The sequence below is a fragment of the Pagrus pagrus genome (genome assembly GCF_965226575.1).
Source record: "Pagrus pagrus genome assembly, chromosome: 6".
NCBI classification, from domain to species: Eukaryota; Metazoa; Chordata; class Actinopteri; order Spariformes; family Sparidae; genus Pagrus; species Pagrus pagrus.
In genome coordinates this window covers 12,200,194-12,218,832 of record NC_140190.1, presented here as the reverse complement: position 1 = coordinate 12,218,832, position 18,639 = coordinate 12,200,194, and the positions used below count along the sequence as shown (strand labels likewise).

Below are 18,639 nucleotides of genomic sequence, written 5' to 3'. Positions count from 1 at the left end.
CTAAATGAAATATGAGTTGTCCATATAATTAGAAAATTTAAATACATTCTTTTTTGAGCAGATTTATCAATATTCAGACTTAGTTTCATAAATAACATGGACGACTTTGGTTTTTCCAAACTTGCCTTCAAAATGTTATGTCATAGATACTGAGGTACTCTTCTCTGATTGGCTGTCAGGTGTCGGTGCTGCCCACAGCAACAGAACCTGTTGAGCTAACTGTAAACTGACTTCACATAGTTTGATGATTTGATTTGAGTGATGGATAACGACGTGAATGCTGACTATTTCCTAGCGTTAATTGGTAAGTGGTCTTTCAATATTTATATTCATTGCGTTATATATTTAAAGATGTATTGTTTTTTATTGTTTTTTGTTTGTTTGTTTGTTTGTTTGTTTGTTTGTTTTACTTTAGCGCCATCTCCTTTCAGCGTCGAGCAGCAAAATTAGCTAGTAACTTTGGCTAACGTTAACTTAGTGACTTACTGGCTAACAGTAGAGCTGCAGAAGTACAACGTCACTGTCTCTCGGTATGATAACCGTCAATTTCCGTCCATTATATGTTGGATAGAAACGGATATATACATTATGAAAGAAATGTAGGACATAGGCTAATATTTTTTAAAAAGTTAGAAAAACATTTAACTAACTTGTTTATCAGACAGTGGGGTGAGAGTGTTTATGCTTCACCTATGAAATAAATCAAACTTCAGGGTAACATTATAGACAGTGATGGAGTGTTACTAAGTAAATACTTTGAGGTAATTGTACTTCACAGGAGTATTTCCATTTTCTGCTTCTTTATAGTTCCACTCCACTACATTTTTGAGATCACATGCTACATCAGAGCAAAGTAGCTCATTAGCATTTTTAAATTAAATGATTTTTTATCAGCAATCAGATAAAATAAAACACACTGATTCCAATTGTCGTAAAATCCTGAATATGGTATCTGATAATTGGCCTGGCCAATAATCTGTCGAGCCATAGTGTATAGACTACATTATATACATACAGTAGGCTACATGTGAATATATGTATATTTTACTTTTACTTGCACTTTTAGACGAAGAAGAATCCTTTTTTGTCAGATATCATACATTGTACAACATAGTGAAACTGGATCCCTACATTTAACCCATCCCGAAGTAGCAGTGGTCAGCCAACGTACAGCGTGAAGGACCAACCTCAGATCGAAGCCAGTGCCTTGGTCAATGGCACTGACCAGAGAATTGACCCAATGTACATGTTTTGATGTACTGGGGAAACCGGAGCAGCCAAGGGGAAACCCATGCAAGCACAGGGAGAACATACTGTAAAGGCCTGCCCCTGTCCGCATGTAAACCCAGGACCTTATTGCTGTGAAGCAACCACTGCGATATATTAATATCAGATACTTTAAGACTTTAACTCAAGGACAATTTGTACGGGTGACTTTCACTGTTAAGTAATATTTTACCACAATGTCTTTACTTTTACAACACTGATTATAAACTTCTCATAAAGTGGGTATTAACTGAATGCAACTTTTTTCCTACTGACCCCAGGCCTCCGGTTAGCACACATGTGCTAACTTTAATTGGTCAGCTTTTGTTTGAAGGTCAAGCTGGAATCTGTTTCCGGGGGATTTTGTTAAATGCCTTGCTTTTTTTGGCCAGATTTAATCAAAACCATCATTCAGACAGTAATGACAAACACAGATCTGATGTGGGATGTCTGGAGTTGGACAGGACCAGTTTATATTGGACTGAAAGGCGACATTGCCATAAAAATGTCTGACATCATCTCAGACTGCCATGGGCAGAGAGCAACTAATTTTGACTGTGGATAATCAGGGCAAAACTGAATAGTAGGCAACTTGTGTAAATATAATGCATTTAGATGAAAGTGTACATCCTTGCTGTTTTATTTTCACTCAGGCTGCAACTTATCCACCTGCATGCTTTTCACTTAGAGTTGCAAATTATAGCGAGTGATGATACCAAATGCTCAAATACAGCAATTCATGTGTGTCTCTGAAGGTTGAAAGCTATGACTCCCCTGTGCTTATACGGAGACAGTGCTGAACAGTGCCCTCTAGACTGAGGGTGTGTCACTACCTCTCCCTGCCAAATAGCCCCTTGATTCCCTTGCATGGTTATCTGTGCAGAGACAAGCCCTGCTGCACTGCTGTGGGACATGACTCCTGTAAGACTGGAGCCAAAAGGCAACCATTTACAGGCAGCGACATTGTTAAAAGTACATCCTGTCAAGCATGTATTTGAAATCATTGACCTAAAATGCCTTTACAGGTGTGTTGGGACGGTTTATGGTGCAACACAATCATTGAATACATCTTGTGCTCCATCCCACTCCGTGGCACAATGGCTGGCTTGCACTCACTGAGGGGGCGTGCGGGTGGGCGTTTGGAAGTGGCGCAACATCAAGTGCAAAAGCTGTAAATTTACACATGGGAACTTGCCATTCCCCACAGTGGATAAGACGCTTTTCATACACTTAGTAATATCTTCTCTGATGCCTCACCTGTTGGAGCTTGGCAGGTATTATGTAGAGAGACCAGGCAGAGCCAGAAAGTGTATCAAGGGGGTTGCTGGCAGCCCCTACTGTATGTGCTGGAATGTGCCAAGGCTTGCTTTCGGGGTGGGACACCATGACCTCAGGCAATAGGATGGGTGGGTGCGTCTCGACTCACATAGAAAAGGAGAGCAGTATTGAGAGATGAGGCGGGTGAGAATTGACAAGAGTTACAACTCAGTTTCCCTCAAACCAAAACATTTGAGTGTCCGTAGAGGGAAACATTGGCTGGCATTCGCTGCCAAACCACAGCGTGGGAAGGCATGGGTTAATGATTTGTGTCATCTCTGATTGAGTTTATGACTTTGACAACTGTCCACTTTGGAGCGCGAAGAAATTTCCACTTTACTTTTTCATTCGCAGAGGGAGGAGGGAGAGGAGACGGAGGGGGAATGCTGTTTCTTTAAGAGAGAGGGAGAGAGAGTGAGTGAGAGAGAGAGAGAGAGAAAGGGAGGGACCTCTTTGCCCTCCAGAAACCAGGAAGGGAATTGAGTTGATCTGCTGCTGCTTGGTTAGCGCATACGGGGCTTTAAGCTGCACAACAGTGAGAGGGAGAGGAGGAGAGGAGAGGGCTGAGCTAACCCACAACAAGCTTCACCACGGCCATCGCAGGTGAGCTAAAAGGCACCCTGCCATCCCCTCGCTGTCCGCCCTGGGCCTGTCGACCAGAGGGGAGCAGGGCAGAGGAGGAGAGGAGAGAGGGAGGAATGAGGGAGGGGGACAGAAAGGAGAGCAGGGTGGGGGGGTTGGCCGGAGAGGAGAGGTGGGTCGCAGCAGTAGTCCCTTGTCAAGGTTCCTCTTTTTTTTAAAAATCCTCCTAAAGTACTTCCTCTGTACTGCTATTTATCTCTGGGGAATCTTGAGATAAAGTTTATAGGATGTGTTCAAGGCATTAACTTTTCAGGCAGGTGGAAGCACTTAGAGGAGGAGGTGGAGGAGGAGGAGGAGGAGGAGGGGGAGGGGGGGCTCTCAAGAGAGGGTGGGGGGTACTGAACGAGGGGAAGGAGGAACCAAAAATAAATTCTATTGGACAAGGTGTAAGCAATAGCAGCAACTTTTCGGGACAGTCGCAATTGAAATGCTCAGTGCGGGGCAAGTTGTGTGCTGTGTGCGCAGGGCATGTTGTAGTGGCATTAGACTGTTTGGGATAGGAATAAGTCATAATTTAGGTCAGGAGTTTTTAAGTGTGTCTGAGATGTCACTTGAGTGTGAGCGGATGAAAGAATCCACCTATAACGTATGCTTACTGCTCTGACAGTTGGGGCTAAAATGATTTATTTTTTTCATACGAAGCTCGGCCCTGTTTGATGGCTGGTCTGTACTTTAATACCTGGCAGCCTGCTAGCAACATACTGTAGTGTATAATTCAGCCCTGAGTGCTTACGTTAGAGCAGGCTTGGAGATAGAGGGGGTGGTAAGGGCAGAGAGAGCTGGGACTCGTAGTCCATGCCAGGGACTGTAGAGCAGGTTGAATTGGGTTTCAGAACTCTATATCCCAGAGTGCCTTGCCCTCGGCCATCCAGGAAAGGGAACAGCCGCCAGCCTATCCCGACGAGGAGGTGTGGTGAGTGAGCAGCTGTCAAGCCAATGAGAGCAGGGGATGCGGAGCCGAGTTGTGGGCTGAAAACAGAAGGGGGTGGGAAGGTGGGGTTGGTGGTGGTGGTTTGGGTGGGGGGGTAGGTGTCTGTTTGTGTGGGATCAGGCAAGGGCTTGCCTGTATGACTAGGGCCACTCGCAAGTTTCCTGTCTGGTAAAGCTCTAGCCCTGCCCAGAGACGGAGGCAGCAGAGCTGGCCGGCAGGCAGGGGAGGCAGACAGGGCCCGGGAAACATTTTCTGCCTATTTGGTAAGCACTCCAAAGACATCCACACACTCACTCACACACACACACACACACTCACACACTGTGTCTTTAGACTGACTGAGAGGAGTAGAGAGGCGAGCAGAGGAAGTAAATACCATAGCATGTTGTGTGTGAAGGAGAGTGAGAGGGAGAGAGAGAGAGAGAGAGAGATGGGGCTTGATAGAGTTCAGAGTTCTTGACCCACTTGCAGATAAAGGAGGGAATGGCAAATAGGTCAGTGCTGAGTGTAAGGTGCTGCACAGAAATAGTTCTGGTGTCGTAAAGTTTTCATTCACGTCAGGCTAACTTTTTAACTATGGGCATGCAGCTCATTGTGCATCAGTGTTGTTTTTATCTTATTATGGCTCAATATTCTTTTAATGTGTTTGTCTACTGCTGTGATTAAATGGCAACGCTGCTATTATTAGTAGAGTGAAAAGATGAAGACAGTTGCACATCCTGCACTGCTGCTTCTTCTTCTTCAGTGGTGTTGAAGTATTTCCACAAAAACCACTGCATTAAATGTTTGCTAGACTGTGGCGTAGCGACCGTGTTAGCTGACAAAGCACAGGTGGGGTGTTGTTGAGTAATTGTTTGTCTGAGAAACCTCAGTTGTGGCATCATCTCTTGCTGAAGGGGAGATTATGTGACACATCTTGTGACAACTGGATTTCACTGCTTCAATGCAATTTTAAACCCAAAGTTAAACTCTGGTAACTTTGTGCACTAGGCTGGAGAATTTGTGCACTTTCTGATCGATTGCAGTTTTTCTCAGCTACTCACACCATGGTCAATCTCATGACATTTCTTTTCTCCCACCCCCCCCCCTACCCCCCATTCACCAGCATCTTGTCAAAAGCAGATTCTAATCTTGCTCGTCATGTCCCGCTTGCTTGTGGCTCGTGGTTTGAAGACTTCACAGGAACCCTGACTGCCTTGCTCGATAACCAGATGCATAGTTTTTGGCTTTGCATACTTGTTGAACCCGTTTTTTAAACGTGTGGGCACGGAGAGGGTACAAGAAGCGCAGTTCATGAAGACGCCCAATTGCTGGGAAAGTGTTTGGAATGCTTTTAAGAAGGCGGGCAGCAAACAAGGTTGATGAGATTTTTTTATTCGGTTCAATGTCAGAGACGAAATTAGTTACAGTTAATAGTGTCCTGATGCTACCCTCTGTGCCACTACTACTGAGAAAGGTAAAGTAAGTTCAAGTAAATTCCATCAAGAGGTTAATCTAGGACGCCATATGTGTTTGTGTGTGTGCTTGTGTGCATGCGTGTGTGTGTCTGTGTTACCAACAATAGACTCCAGGGGAATTGCAGGGGACTTCAGTGGCTGTGGGCAGGTCCAAGACACCACCCATCAATTTGGCGGTGAGGCTGAATACAGTTTGATATTCCTGTATGTTTGTGCCTACACCACTATGGCCTGAAACTAGCAGGTTCAGACAGACTGAGAAGACAGGTTGCGTGATGTCGCCGTGGCAGTTTGAGGCTTTATTTTAGAGTGAAATGTTGGCTGTATACAATGCACTACATGTAACATTCATTATGTTTGTTCAAAGTTATTTTTTTGTGGTCAATTGATATATTGTGGCCCATATGGTGGAACCAAAATCAGATTGTTTGTACCAAACAGCCTTATTTTTGTGCTACCTTTCCATCTCCATATGTTTGTTTGCATAAATTAAAACATTTGTCTACAGTTTGAATACTTTCATCTGCCTCTTCCTTGGTGAATGCAGCCTCACTTCCCCCTAATGTTTGGTTCCCCTGGTCAGCTGCTCAGTATACCACAGCTTCCAGCCCAGCTAGGCAGACAGACAGACCCCTCTCTGTTGTTTTTCTGTTGTTGTGCTGAAGTCTAGGGGGAGTAAAGGGGCTTCTTCTGTTCTCTTCTGGGACATTTATTATGGAGAGGCCAACACAACCTGATCAAATTAGAGTTGGAGAGGAAGAGGCTGGGATGTTTTTTCAGGGTGGGGGCAAAGCTAGTCTTGAATTTTCACACTTTTTTGAGTAAGATGGTGTCTTTTTTTGGTGATTTAGGGTTTTCACATTTTCAATATACTGTGAAAGAATAAACATAAAATAGTTGAAGGCGTCAGTATGTTATACTGATATTAAACAATGTGGTATAGAGTTATAGCAGTACAGATGTAGCAGAACCTCCTTTTAATCAAGCAGAAAGGCCAACCGATCAGGAAGGGGATATGTGACCAATCTGACACTGTCTGCATGTTGATTTAGTGAATTGGTTTGGGATGGAACAGGGGAGAAGATGGGTGGGTGCCATAAAAGACAGCGATATACAGGAGGGTGGGTGGGACCATGCTGCTTTGCCTCCTCAGCAGTGGAAAGGGGAAGTGGGTGATGTGGTGGGCACCGTGCAGTGCAGAGTCTGAGACAGAGATGGAGCAATGATGAGATGAGAGCGACAGATGAGAGGAAGGGAGAGAGAGAGGGTCAGACAGTAGGGACAGAGAGCGAGCAAGCAGGGAGCTGGTCATCTGATAACAGAGCGGGTTCTGTTACACGCCTGCCACAGACTCACAGGAAGTCCTCTTTCCCTGTTGGGCTGCGCATGCACAAAGTGGCCCAGGGCACGTCGGGCCTGCGGACTGACCAACTGGTCAGCTTGAGTTCTGCTGGACGACACCGTGTTTGAGTGTAGTGCTGTTTCAGAAGCCATGTGTTAGATTTTGTTACACTTCCTGGTTGGCAGCATGGCAGTGTCAGAGCATGTTACTCAGTCTAAAAGGAACTCAGACTGTGGATGTGGTTTGTTACAGTGCAGCTTGTGAAAGGCTACTGACCCAAGCCATGTATTGTAGTAGGAGTCATGACTTCACAATGAAATATCCACCAAGAGAATATTTTTAACTGGCATGAAAGTAGTAGTAGTAGTGTTGTAGTTTTCATTTCATGAAGATATGATAATCTGAACAAATGTAACACATGAAATGAGTGAATTAATCAGATAATAATGCTACACTGTTGTGTCACTGTATGGAGTGAACGCCTGCACAATGCTCTACAAAAGTCATGCATGAAGTACTACTTCATTTAAAATGATCAGTTTTTGCTGAGAGTACTTCTTTAGTTGTGTGTGTGTGTGTGTGTTTTCTTAACACTGTTTTTGTTGCTGTACTTTATGGTGAAGTGGCATTAAACGAAATTATATTATTGTAATTATAATGGTTCTAATATTTTGCCTGCTTCATTTACATATGGAGGCAAGGCTCTGCAAGTTTATTTATACGACACCTTTCAGACACAAGGGAATTCAAAGTGCTTTACAGGGGCATAGAAATACAATAACAAATAGGTTTAAAATTGCATTCAAAAGTCAATAAAACAAAAACCAAAAAAGCCACAAAAAAATTTAAGAAATGGAGATTAAAATGCATGTAAAAGACAATAATAAACAAAAGTAAGCATATAAACAGTTACAGATTAAAAAGAAGTACAAACTACAGACTCAAAAACTACCATAGAATTTAAATTCTTACCATCTCGCTATTATTGTGTCAAAACTATTTTAAAAAATGTAAGTTTTGCAAAAGTAGTAATTCACAGCTGTCTTACTGGATTGAATTACAATGTCTGTGTTTTTGTCCTCTTTGTATTTGCTATCCTGTGGCTGTACAGTGGCTCTCACGGATACAAACAAGCAAGAAAGCAAAGTATCGTCAAATTTAGAACAGTGTGAGAGCTTAAACACATTGTAAGCAGCAGCTACAGATTTCCTTTTTCGGGTCCTTTGCAATCTGGTAGCACATAACATACACCTTTATAAGGACATAATAAAAACCCCTGCTAGCCACCTCCCTCTAAACTCTCCCCAACTTGTGGGTGGTGGTTACCTTTCCTCTTAATGAAGCAGGTTACACCAGGTAACTGAATGAGATCTGAGTTTATCATTGACATCTGAGCCGGATTCCTAGGCCACCATACGCTCAGGAGTTATGAGTGAGCTTGTGAGTTTAACGCCCTGCCTCGCCCACTACCTTTTCACTGGCTTTGTGTCTGTGTTTTGGCAGTGCTTCCTGGTTAGTTTCTAGTAAGAGCTGCCAGGCCTAGACCAGCCCTTGCAACTTCAGTTTTTATCAGTCACTTGCCCTCTTCCTGCTTCGCTCCCAATATGACCAATCAGGTTTCCTTCCACTACTGGCAGCAGTGAGTCACTTGGCTGTGGCACTTGCTACAAATGTGCCATTCCTAGGAACTGCAACCCCCTCCCCATTGCGATTATCTTCCATTATCTTGGTCCAACCTTGAATCCTCTTGACCTGACTGAAGTGATTCTCTTGCAGCAGGAAGGGCTGGGCAGAGTTGCTGCCATAGAAGACAGTTCAGGTAGTCAGTGAAATGAGGACAGGGAGGAAAGAGAAATGGTAAAGAATTTGTTAAGGAAGTGTAGACCAGGGCAAAGGGCCAACCAAATTGTTCGACTTCTTCTTTAATCACCAGATTTTCAGATGTTTTCAGTCATTGCTTTGCTGCTGTATTTCTGTTGTACTCTAATATTAATGCAAAGGCACTCAAATGCTTACGGTGGTTGAAATATATGAATTATTCTGACACCTTCTGAATGCTAAAAGTCTTCACCAGAGTAAACTGATAGAATCTTGTAAAAGCAATAAGATAATAACACTTCACAAGGTGTTTGTTGTAAAATTAACAACTGCTCTGTAGTCAGTATTAAATCAGTGGCCCATCTGTACTCTATTAACATTTATGGTTCAAGGGATCGATGATTATGTTATGTTTGCTCTGATTGCTTCTTTTAAAGTTGACTTGCTAAGTAGTTTTCAACTTTGCTTTATTTTTTATGAGCCAATCACTTTTTGAAAGTTTAAGAAACTACTAACTGAAAGTTAGAGAGGATATTTGCTTAATAATCAAAGTCAAAATAAAAAGTTCCCTAAAGTGAAATATTAAGGGCAGTGCCCACTGTAATAACTTTTGTTTTATTGTAATAATTGTTGCTGTGTCCTTTTATCAAGTTCAGTAAAACCTTAAAAAACGTTGTTGTGTACTGCTCCCAAAATGTGCAAGTAAGCTGTTTATTTCTGTGTCTATCTAAGAAACATCTGAGGTTGCACAGGGTTAACAGTTTGTTCCTTTGTATTTAGGAATGAATGGTATGTGTCAGCCAAAGACAGAGATACTTTTAGAGTGGAAATTCTGCAGTCCGTCCCATAGATGATACATATCAGGCAAAATAAAAACCACTTTTACTTACGGCAACCACAGCCTTATGTCAATGTTATTGTCTTTGAATGACAAGCAAATTGGGTGTGACTGCCTTGGCGCAGATATTACACAAAAACATACAGCACAGTCAGCTGAATTGACAGCAAAACCGCTTTGCAGGAGACTGTGGTTGGTTGTTTCGTCCCTGAAGCCTAATTTTGATATCTGTCCTTGCTGTGTGTAGATGTTTGGGAAGGGGCAGAGGGACGTTACGAACGAGATGGAGGTGACGAGGGCGGGGATGGGATGGGTGGGACCTGTGTTAAAGCGGTTGTTTGACTTGCAAAGTAGGCCTGGGTTGCTCACGAACAGGGCATTGAAGAGCAGCCCTTCCCTGGAAGTGGAACACCAGGGACACGGACAGTTGCTGCGCTGCTTTGTGCTGGGCTGCAGGCCTTGTCACCCACAGGCATGAATTAGTGATAAGGAATGTTTCAAGCCATGAGGAGGTGTCAGGATCAGGTTTGTTGCACTGTGTTTCCTCTCTCTTAGTGCTCTTTCCAGGTTATCTGGGGACAGGTGGGCCCTGCATGCAGAGCAGTCCCTCCATGCTTAGTTGGCAATGAATCGAGCTTGTGCTAGCATGTGTGAGTGTGTGTGTGTGTGTATGTGTGTGTGTGTGTGTGTGTGTGTGTGTGTGTGTGTTTTATCTCCTCTCAGCTCAGCGTCTTTACCCCACAAAGCCGTGACCCAGGGTCAGCTGTGTATGTATGGGGGATAACGTGCTACGCAAGCTTGCAGCAAAGCCAGGTCTAGTGCAGGTGCTGTGTGTTGGAGAAAAGCAGGTTGGCTTGGGTCTGGATGGGCTCACAGAGATCTATTTCCACCTGTGAAGGACGTGACCGGTAGCCATGTGGTCGCCCTTTCTCTTGCTCTTTCTTCCATCTCCATCTCCATCTCACTCTACTCTCTCCTCCTCCCTCCCTCCTTCCTGTGCCATCTCTCTTTGTCTTTGCCCTCCCCTCACTCAGCATATTCAGATGAGCAATTGGATGATAAAATTTGCTCGTGTAATGTCTGACAGTTTCAACAGAGCTTTGTAAAAGAAATTGGCAGCGTTTGCAGAGGCTTTGTGGTCAGCTGCTTATCAAAACTGTATAAAGTACAGTAAGGAACAAAAAACAGTGAAACCATTAGACGTTCTTTACTAGTAATTAAACAAACCCGCAGTCTTTATCCTTTTTGAATGTACACATTTGTACTTGAATGTTCTCTTTGTCACAATTGACCCATTTAGGACCCATCAGTCTGTATTTTATTTGAACAAATGCGTGCTCTCCTTTCGTCTTTTTTAAAGGCTTTACCTAACTCTGACCTGTAGGCAGACTGACAAGTTGCCAGATCTGAAGGTGTGGAGTCTCATAGGCGTTTCTTTGTAAATGGAAGAAGAAGGGAGAACCGCATAACAGAGAAATTAAAAGGTGAACGCAGGTAGAAATGAGGAGAGGCAGCCAGGTTAGGCAGGTTTGGTAGTGGGGTGTAGCGAACAAACATACCAGGAGGGCTGATCTAAAGGAATGTCATTTGAATGCCTCGCTCTTGTAGCGAGCAACACACTCAATGCATCCTCTAAACCCCCCCCCCTCCGACCTCACCCCCTGCTGGGTCTCCCTGGCAGATGGAGAAGAGGGGGAGGAGGGTTGGAGGGGGGGGGTGGATGCCCTATATGTGTGTTTATGTGCGTGTGTGTTTCGTGCGTTATTGATGTCTCGGTGATGTTACAGTATTCGCTTGTGTGAGTGTGTTAATAGAGAAATCGAGGATGGCTTGTTCTGCTGAAACCCCCCTCCCACTGCGCAGGCTTCAGTCGATCATTTTAATCTCCCCCCCACACGTGAGCGAGGGGACAGCCTTTCCTGAAACTTGGCACACAGTACAGGGTGGGGTAACCAGCTCAGACCGGATTGACAACCTCCCTTTTTAATACTGTTCCCTCGCAGCTTGTTGCGTGTCCTCTTCCTCCTCCTGTGGAGTTTTTCCACAGGGTCTACTCTGGCAGCCCCCCCGCCTCCCTCCCCCCTTTTCCTCCACCTCCCTCGCTCTCCTCCCCAGCTCTCGACTGACACCGAGTGCACAAGCTGCACAGCCCAGCTCCCAGCATGCACTCTGATCCCCACTGCCCTCTGCCTATCTGTCCTCCACGACCTCTTACTTAGTTTCTTGCACGAGTGCATGCACACACACACATACCCATAGATGTGAGCATGTATACAAGGAAACAGGCACCCAGCCACCTGCACACACGTACATTATACTGTACATAAACATCCTAACTGAGTCATTTCCCATGCTCATGGTCTTTTTGCAGGGAAAATACATTCAAAATAGTTGAGAGCCCCCGTTTATACAGTGCTATCAGAAACTAATTTATTGCACCTTGTCATGCTGCTGTTGTGTGGTTTTATGCTTGTGGTAAACCTGTAAATACACCTGTTGTGCCAGGAGATTTGCTTTAAAAACAGTGCACATCACTGTGGTGTCACTCTTTGGTTTCTTTGAGGTTACTTGAGACAAAGGTTGCACAAAATGACAGTACAGTAACCATGTCAGAAAAAAACAGTTTCATAGTGTTACATAATAAGAATCATTGTTATTATTATTATTAATATTATATTATCAGTCTCAATGACCTGCAACAAAATGAAACAGAAGGTTTTTTTTGGTTGAACAAACACTTTATTTCAATTTCCCAAAATTGATAGACATGAAACTAGATATAAACTTGAAATATATACTTATTTGACAACACTTAAAAGGTAGACTTCAATACCCTAGATAAGCAAAGGTACACAGTATTATAATCGTCAACGTTTATACCACAGAATACCTTAAAACACTACATCGCTGGGACACTCTCAAGGCTCTTGGGTCCAGTGCAAAAGACTAATGTGTTTGAAATGGCTACTTTTGCTACTAGAATTTTTGGAGCTCCTTATGTGCCAAATGTAAAGCATTAACTTTAGTTTCAGGTCCGGCACTCATAGAGCACAAAATGAATGAATGAATTTAATTTGTAGTTTTTTGATACGTGAGAAACATCATACTGAAGGGTTTTGATATGGATTTCCTGGGTATAAAAACAAGAATTTACATGAAACTATCAATGTGTTTGGTGTGAAAAATCAGCAGGGAAGTGTTTCATTGCCAAGATGTTAATGAATAAAGATGACTTGTAAGAGTGAATCACTTTAGATTGACAGAGACTGAAAAAGTCAGCACACAGTTTACTGTAATGAAGGTCAGAAGAATATAGTGTATGGGACAGAGAATAATATTGCAAACACAGTTACCAGTTATCATAATTTATCAACCACCTATCTACTGCATACTGTTATAAAGCAGTTTCAGCTTGTTATAGTCATTGTAGTTCTCTTTAGCTATGTTTCCATCAGTGCATTTTTATGCATGTTTAATGACTGCATTAGAAAAGGTTGATGGAAATGGCAGAAATCGACAAAACGTGGAAATTGGATAGAAACATTTTTTTCCAAATAAGTACTGACATAGCGCACATTTAACTCACATCATCCTCTTGAAGGTTAATTGGCGGTTGGCAAACAACTGGCTTTTACAAATTGTAAAACTTTGACCTCCAGGAATATTTTGTGTGTTCCGGGTTGTGTTCTGAACCATTATGGTGTGTATTTCTTACTGTGGTGAATCAATTAATCAATACCCCTCTCCCTTTATCCACATAAAGAATGTCATGAACTGATCTATTATTTTCCTCTCTGTCTTTCTTCTCCATCCCATCCCGCTATCCAACTCTCTATCCTCAGACAGGCAGACGGACAGACGGCAGGACGGATACACGGGTGGGGGCTGTGCTAGGCGGCTCGGCGGCAGGCTGGTGGAAGATGTCGTCAGGAGCCGGTGGGAGGGGAGGAAGGCGGCTCAGGGGGACAGCAAGCAGCGGTGGTGGAGGAGGGAGAGGAGGGGCAGGAGAGGCAGAGGAAGGCCCCGTGGGGATCCCTTTCCCTGAGCACAGCGCAGACATCCTCGGCAGCCTGAACAAGCAGCGGCTCAGCGGCCTGCTGTGCGACGTGCTCCTGGTTGCCCAGGAGCGGGAGTTCCCAGCTCACCGCTCCGTCCTGGCGTCCTGCAGCTCCTACTTCCACAAGCTCTTCACATCAGGGGCCGCCGCCGACCAACAGAACATCTACAACATCGACTTTGTGGCGGCGGAGGCTCTGGGAGCATTGCTGGACTTTGCCTACACAGCCACATTGACAGTCAGTCACAGCAGCGTGGCTGACATCCTTGCCGCTGCACGCCTCCTGGAAATCCCACCTGTCCAGGACGTCTGTACACACCTGCTGGACACCAAAGTGCTCTCCCCGCCGGTACAAAACCATTATAGAACTAGAAATTTAAGCTTTGAGATGAGATTTGATCTGCTCTGCCTTAATGAGTGAGTTGCACTGTAAGCAACCCATTGTAAGTGTTGAATGGACATTAGTACAGTTCATGCTGAGTTGATGTGTTGTAGAACCAAAAAATAACTAATTCAAAATCTAGTTCTCACAGGGGACGAGGTGTATGGTAATGATACCATTCCCTTTATTAAATAGTCTGCATAGTCAGGCTTACATCATGGCCTTTATCAGTCTCTCTCACTATGCCAAACACACGCCCACAGCCGTGGGGTTAGTTCAACACTTACTCATTCTGAGCCAATAGCGTGTGTGGCAGGACAGCATGCTCTTTCCCAGACTACAGACCCAGCATATCACAGCTACACTTCAACACGATCAAGCGTAGCTGTGATATGCTGTGTCTGAATACATAATGCTCTACATCATGTGATAATCACAGCTACACTTCACTGGGATGATCACATCATGCTGGGCATGTCAAAGAGCTTCATTGGCTCCTGGGTGTTTGATTTCTGAGGGTCCTAACCTGTGACATTGCAGTATTTGGCAAATGCAAGTTTTTTTTCTCTTCACAACTCATAAAGACTTCAACACTTAAACTTTTAAAGACATTCGGAAGATACAAAGACATATCAAAAACGTAAATGGGGTTCTGTGCTGCTTTATTGTCGTTCATACCCCCACCAGTTAGCAATGTGTTTCGGCAATTAGTTTTTATTTCCTCATTGCACATGCATGTGCTCACGGGCATGCTGAGCCTCTGGGTGCACATCTAGGATACCCATATAGTGATCTGCCCTTGCTGATAGGCCTTGTAGATTCAGGACTTCCCAGTCAGAATTCACCTGAGCTGGTGTACTTTATAGAATGTGACTTTTATAAGGTAGTTTTCTCTTTTCTATTGCTGCTGTACTTCTGTCTCTCTTTCTCTCCCCTCTTTCTCTTTTTTTGTGAAAAATTCACTGACCTTAAATTTCTCCTTCACTCACTCTCTTTGTTCCCCCGTCATGTTTCACTAGGCGGGCAGTGAGCGAAGAGATGAAGATGAAGACGAGGAGGGGAAGGGCAGAGGAGGCAGGGAGCAGGGGAACCGGGTGCGGGCCCGGGAGTACCTGGAGTACTTCCAGAGAGGGGCGCACTGGAGCAGCAGCTGCAGCACGCCAGAGCTCAGGGACCTGCCCACACACCTGCACTTTAACCATGGCAATGGAGGCACTCCTAGCAACGGGGCTCCTGCTGGCCCCGGTGAGTACTACTCCCCCCTGGCCCTCGCCTTGGCCCAGGCCCCAACACAAGAGCAAGAGGAAGAAGACGAGGATGAAGAGGAAGACGAGGATGGGGAGGCGGTGCAAGGGAACGGAGCAAGCCTGGGGTCATCTTACTTCCCTCCATCCCAAAATGGGCACTTCTACCTCCCCCCTGAGTCTAGGCTGGGGCAGGAGCCAGAGGTGGAGGATGGAGGTAGGGAGGCATTGGCGAGGGATAGGGGTTCTGCCAGTGCCCTCCTGCAGCAGATGATGGACTCCATCGAGAGGCAGAAGGAGCGTGCAACAACCGGGGAGGAACAGGGAGATGGGGACGATCCCGACATGGAATTTTACTTGAATTATTTTAACAGCTCGCAGCATGAGGATACAGCCTCTGCTGCTGTGACACAGGGAGTGCCGCCGCTCTGGCTATCACGGGGCAGAACAGGCCAAGAGAGAGTGGGAGGAGGAGGAGAGAGGGGGATTGGAGAGAGAGGCAGTGGGGGTGGAGTAGGAGGAGGTGGAGGGGAGAGGAAGATGCGCTCTAAGGCCTTCCAGAAATGCCCCATATGCTCCAAGGTCATTCAAGGAGCAGGCAAGCTACCCCGCCACATCCGAACGCACACAGGAGAGAAACCCTATGAATGCGCCATCTGCAAAGTGCGCTTTACCAGGTAAGCCCAATTAATGAAGTGACTACCCCATGTCACATGTACTAATAGTCTTGGACTTGGCACTGTAGACAAACAGCCTAGCAGTGGGAAACACCATAAAGCCAAGAGGTGGAGTATTAGCACTAACCAACTTAGCTTTGCATTAAGGTGGCAGCTCAGTTTGTGAATCTAAATGTTTACCTTCCCTGATCACGACTGACTAAGTATCCCCAGCCAAGTCACACTGTAGCCAAATCCTAAGCAAAATGGCATGTAGAATATTCCAGCTCTGAGAGAGGGGGTCAGGTGGTTATAAAGGTCTGGTTTATTGTGACAACCTTCATAGCAAAGTCCTGGAATTTTAACATAGGGGTCCTATAAAAGTAGGCTGCGCCAGTAGTCTTCGTAGGCAGTGTTATCTAGTGGAGGGCTGCTATAAAGTGCTGTGTTCTGATACAGAGGGGGATTACAGGCCCTGGGTGGTGCTCTGTGTGCTCCAATGCAGTAATTTGAACTTTTGATCTCTGGTTATGTTGATTATTGCCCATGGCAGAGTAGTTACACCATCACCCCTCCTCTCTCTGTTTCACTCCTTTACCTCTCTAATGAAATCTGCCATGTGCCGCTCAGATAAATGTAGCTGGTCTACAGCGAGGGACTTGAGTGCACATGGTTTCCCTGTATTTAGGAGTCCTGCCTTTTCCTTGAAATCATTCCTTTAATTAATTAATCAGTGGACTTGTGCTGGAAATAGATGCAGTAGGCTAGAAATACCCAGAACCTCTGCTGGCAGGTAGGGAAGACCAATCTGAATTTGCCTTCTAGCTAAATTCGACCGGCAGTGGGAAGGGGTATTGTAATCTTAATCCTGTTTGATCAGGGTTAAGAGTGTGCCTCGCACGGTAATAAATCACTCTGTCCTTTAAATAATTCACCTCTGTCAGTGTGCCACTTTGTTCCAAGACTTCGGCCTGTGTGTGTGCGTGTGTTTCTTTTCACCTATGTAAAAGTGTCTTTGTTAATTTTTCTATTTGAGATACAGTTCATACAGACCTATAAGGGTTGCAGTGGGTTTATTTGTTTGTTTGTATGACAGCTAATCCACTTACTTGGCATGTGTGTGCGTGCTTGTGTGTATGTGTTCAAATTGTCTTAACTACGCTTGTTTGTTTAGGAGCCCTCTGCCCTCGGTGCAGTAGGGTTAGACGATTAAAGAGCTCGGGAGCTTGAGAGATAGTAAGGGCTAAAGGGGGGAGGGAGGGACAGGAGTCAGATGAAGGCCAAGGCAGCCTGATAAAGTTTATTGGGCGGTACATCGTCACAAAGTAAAAAATGTCCCAGAATCTATTGAGATGAGATTTGAAATGTCATAGTCTGGTTTTGTTTTAAACAGAGTCTAATCGTCACAGAACTCATCATTGGAAAGTATCATATCAGCTTTAATTTGCTTAAAAGTAGCACCTACCCACAAAATTCAATTAAATTACAGCTCGTGGGGATAGAACTCGGCTGCAAATCTGATGACATTTTACAGCCTCATCTTTAATTCAGTACAACTCAACGATAAAGTCAAGTTTTCAAAATGATTTTGGATTTGCAGAGGACATTTAAGTCCAAATTTTCTATTCGTATAATGCATGCATTTTTCAGATCTGTCAATTTTCATGGTGTCGTCCTCAAAGAAAAGTTACCAGAAATCATAAAAATGCAGACTGACACAGTGAACATTGAGCTCTCTCGTCAGCCCACAGTTGTGCTCTTGTGTGCAATTACACAGATAAAGATGTAAAGTTTATGGCTTCTCCTCAGTTGGCCCAACTGCCCTCACAGAATAATCGCGTTGGAAGAGATCCAAAAGATGACTGTTTAATAGGAAATAAAACCATCCAAAGCATATTAAGCTGGCCACTGTAAATGTGAGACTTAATAATATATTTTAAGTTAATTATGTATTGGTACATGATGGTACATAGCCTGATTAGCAACAGAGACTGAAAAGAAAAGCTGATTGTTGCTGTGTGTGTAAAGCTGGATGAGTGTATTGTATGGGTGTGAGCTGAACCTCTTATGCATTTAATTTTTTTGTCTGTTTTCTGACATGATCTTGTCTATTCTTCTCCCTCACAGGCAGGACAAGCTCAAGGTTCATATGCGGAAGCATACAGGAGAGAAGCCTTACCTGTGTACGCAATGTGGTGCCGCCTTTGCTCACAACTACGACCTGAAGAACCACATGCGCGTACACACCGGCCTGCGCCCCTATCAGTGCTCAAGCTGCTTTAAGACTTTCGTGCGCTCGGATCACCTGCACCGCCACCTCAAGAAGGATGGCTGCAACGGCATCCCCTCTCGCCGAGGCCGAAAGCCTCGGGTGCGAGAGCCAGGGCTCCTTGATGCCCCCCTGGGCATGCTGAGCCCGGGCTCCGACACAGGCCCTGGGCCTCGTACCATCAGGGGACGGCGGCGCTCGGAGGCATCCTCAGCGGCAGAGGTGGATGGGGCTGCAGGAGCCCATGCACACAGTCCTCAGCTGCAGGAGTTGGCAGGGGAGACAGAGCCCTGAGACTGCAGGGGCGACAAGGACACTGCTGGACACCATAGTCACTCTGCACCGCCTGTGAGACAGGCCAGTGAACAGAGGAGAAAAAAACATGCAAAGGCAAACTTTAAAATAAACAAAACAACTAAC

At 44.9% G+C, this 18,639-nt stretch overlaps 1 protein-coding gene across 3 annotated transcripts; it reads left to right on the top strand.

Annotated features, from left to right (window-relative positions):
- Positions 1–208: 208 nt before the first annotated feature.
- On the top strand, positions 209–18,639 carry zbtb7a (zinc finger and BTB domain containing 7a). Of its 3 annotated transcripts, XM_084354792.1 has the most exons (5): positions 217–304; positions 2,938–3,186; positions 13,454–14,017; positions 15,070–15,971; positions 18,078–18,639. In XM_084354792.1, exons 3-5 carry the CDS (start codon positions 13,532–13,534, stop codon positions 18,511–18,513), a joined length of 1,824 nt encoding a protein of 607 aa, XP_084210918.1. In that variant the 5' UTR covers positions 217–304; positions 2,938–3,186; positions 13,454–13,531; the 3' UTR covers positions 18,514–18,639. The 3 variants fall into 3 exon arrangements, with proteins under 3 accessions (XP_084210917.1, XP_084210918.1, XP_084210919.1); XM_084354791.1 differs by lacking the exon at positions 2,938–3,186 and having other exon boundaries at positions 209–304; XM_084354793.1 differs by lacking the exons at positions 217–304; positions 2,938–3,186 and adding an exon at positions 4,305–4,419.

Excerpts from the sequence above, each read along its gene's own strand:
- zbtb7a (XM_084354791.1), top strand. The coding sequence starts at position 13,532 with ATGTCGTCAGGAGCCGGTGGGAGGGGAGGAAGGCGGCTCAGGGGGACA. Across the intron at positions 14,018-15,069 it reads CCAAAGTGCTCTCCCCGCCG|GCGGGCAGTGAGCGAAGAGA; the intron begins GTACAAAACCAT and ends ATGTTTCACTAG. Across the intron at positions 15,972-18,077 it reads TGCAAAGTGCGCTTTACCAG|GCAGGACAAGCTCAAGGTTC; the intron begins GTAAGCCCAATT and ends TCTCCCTCACAG.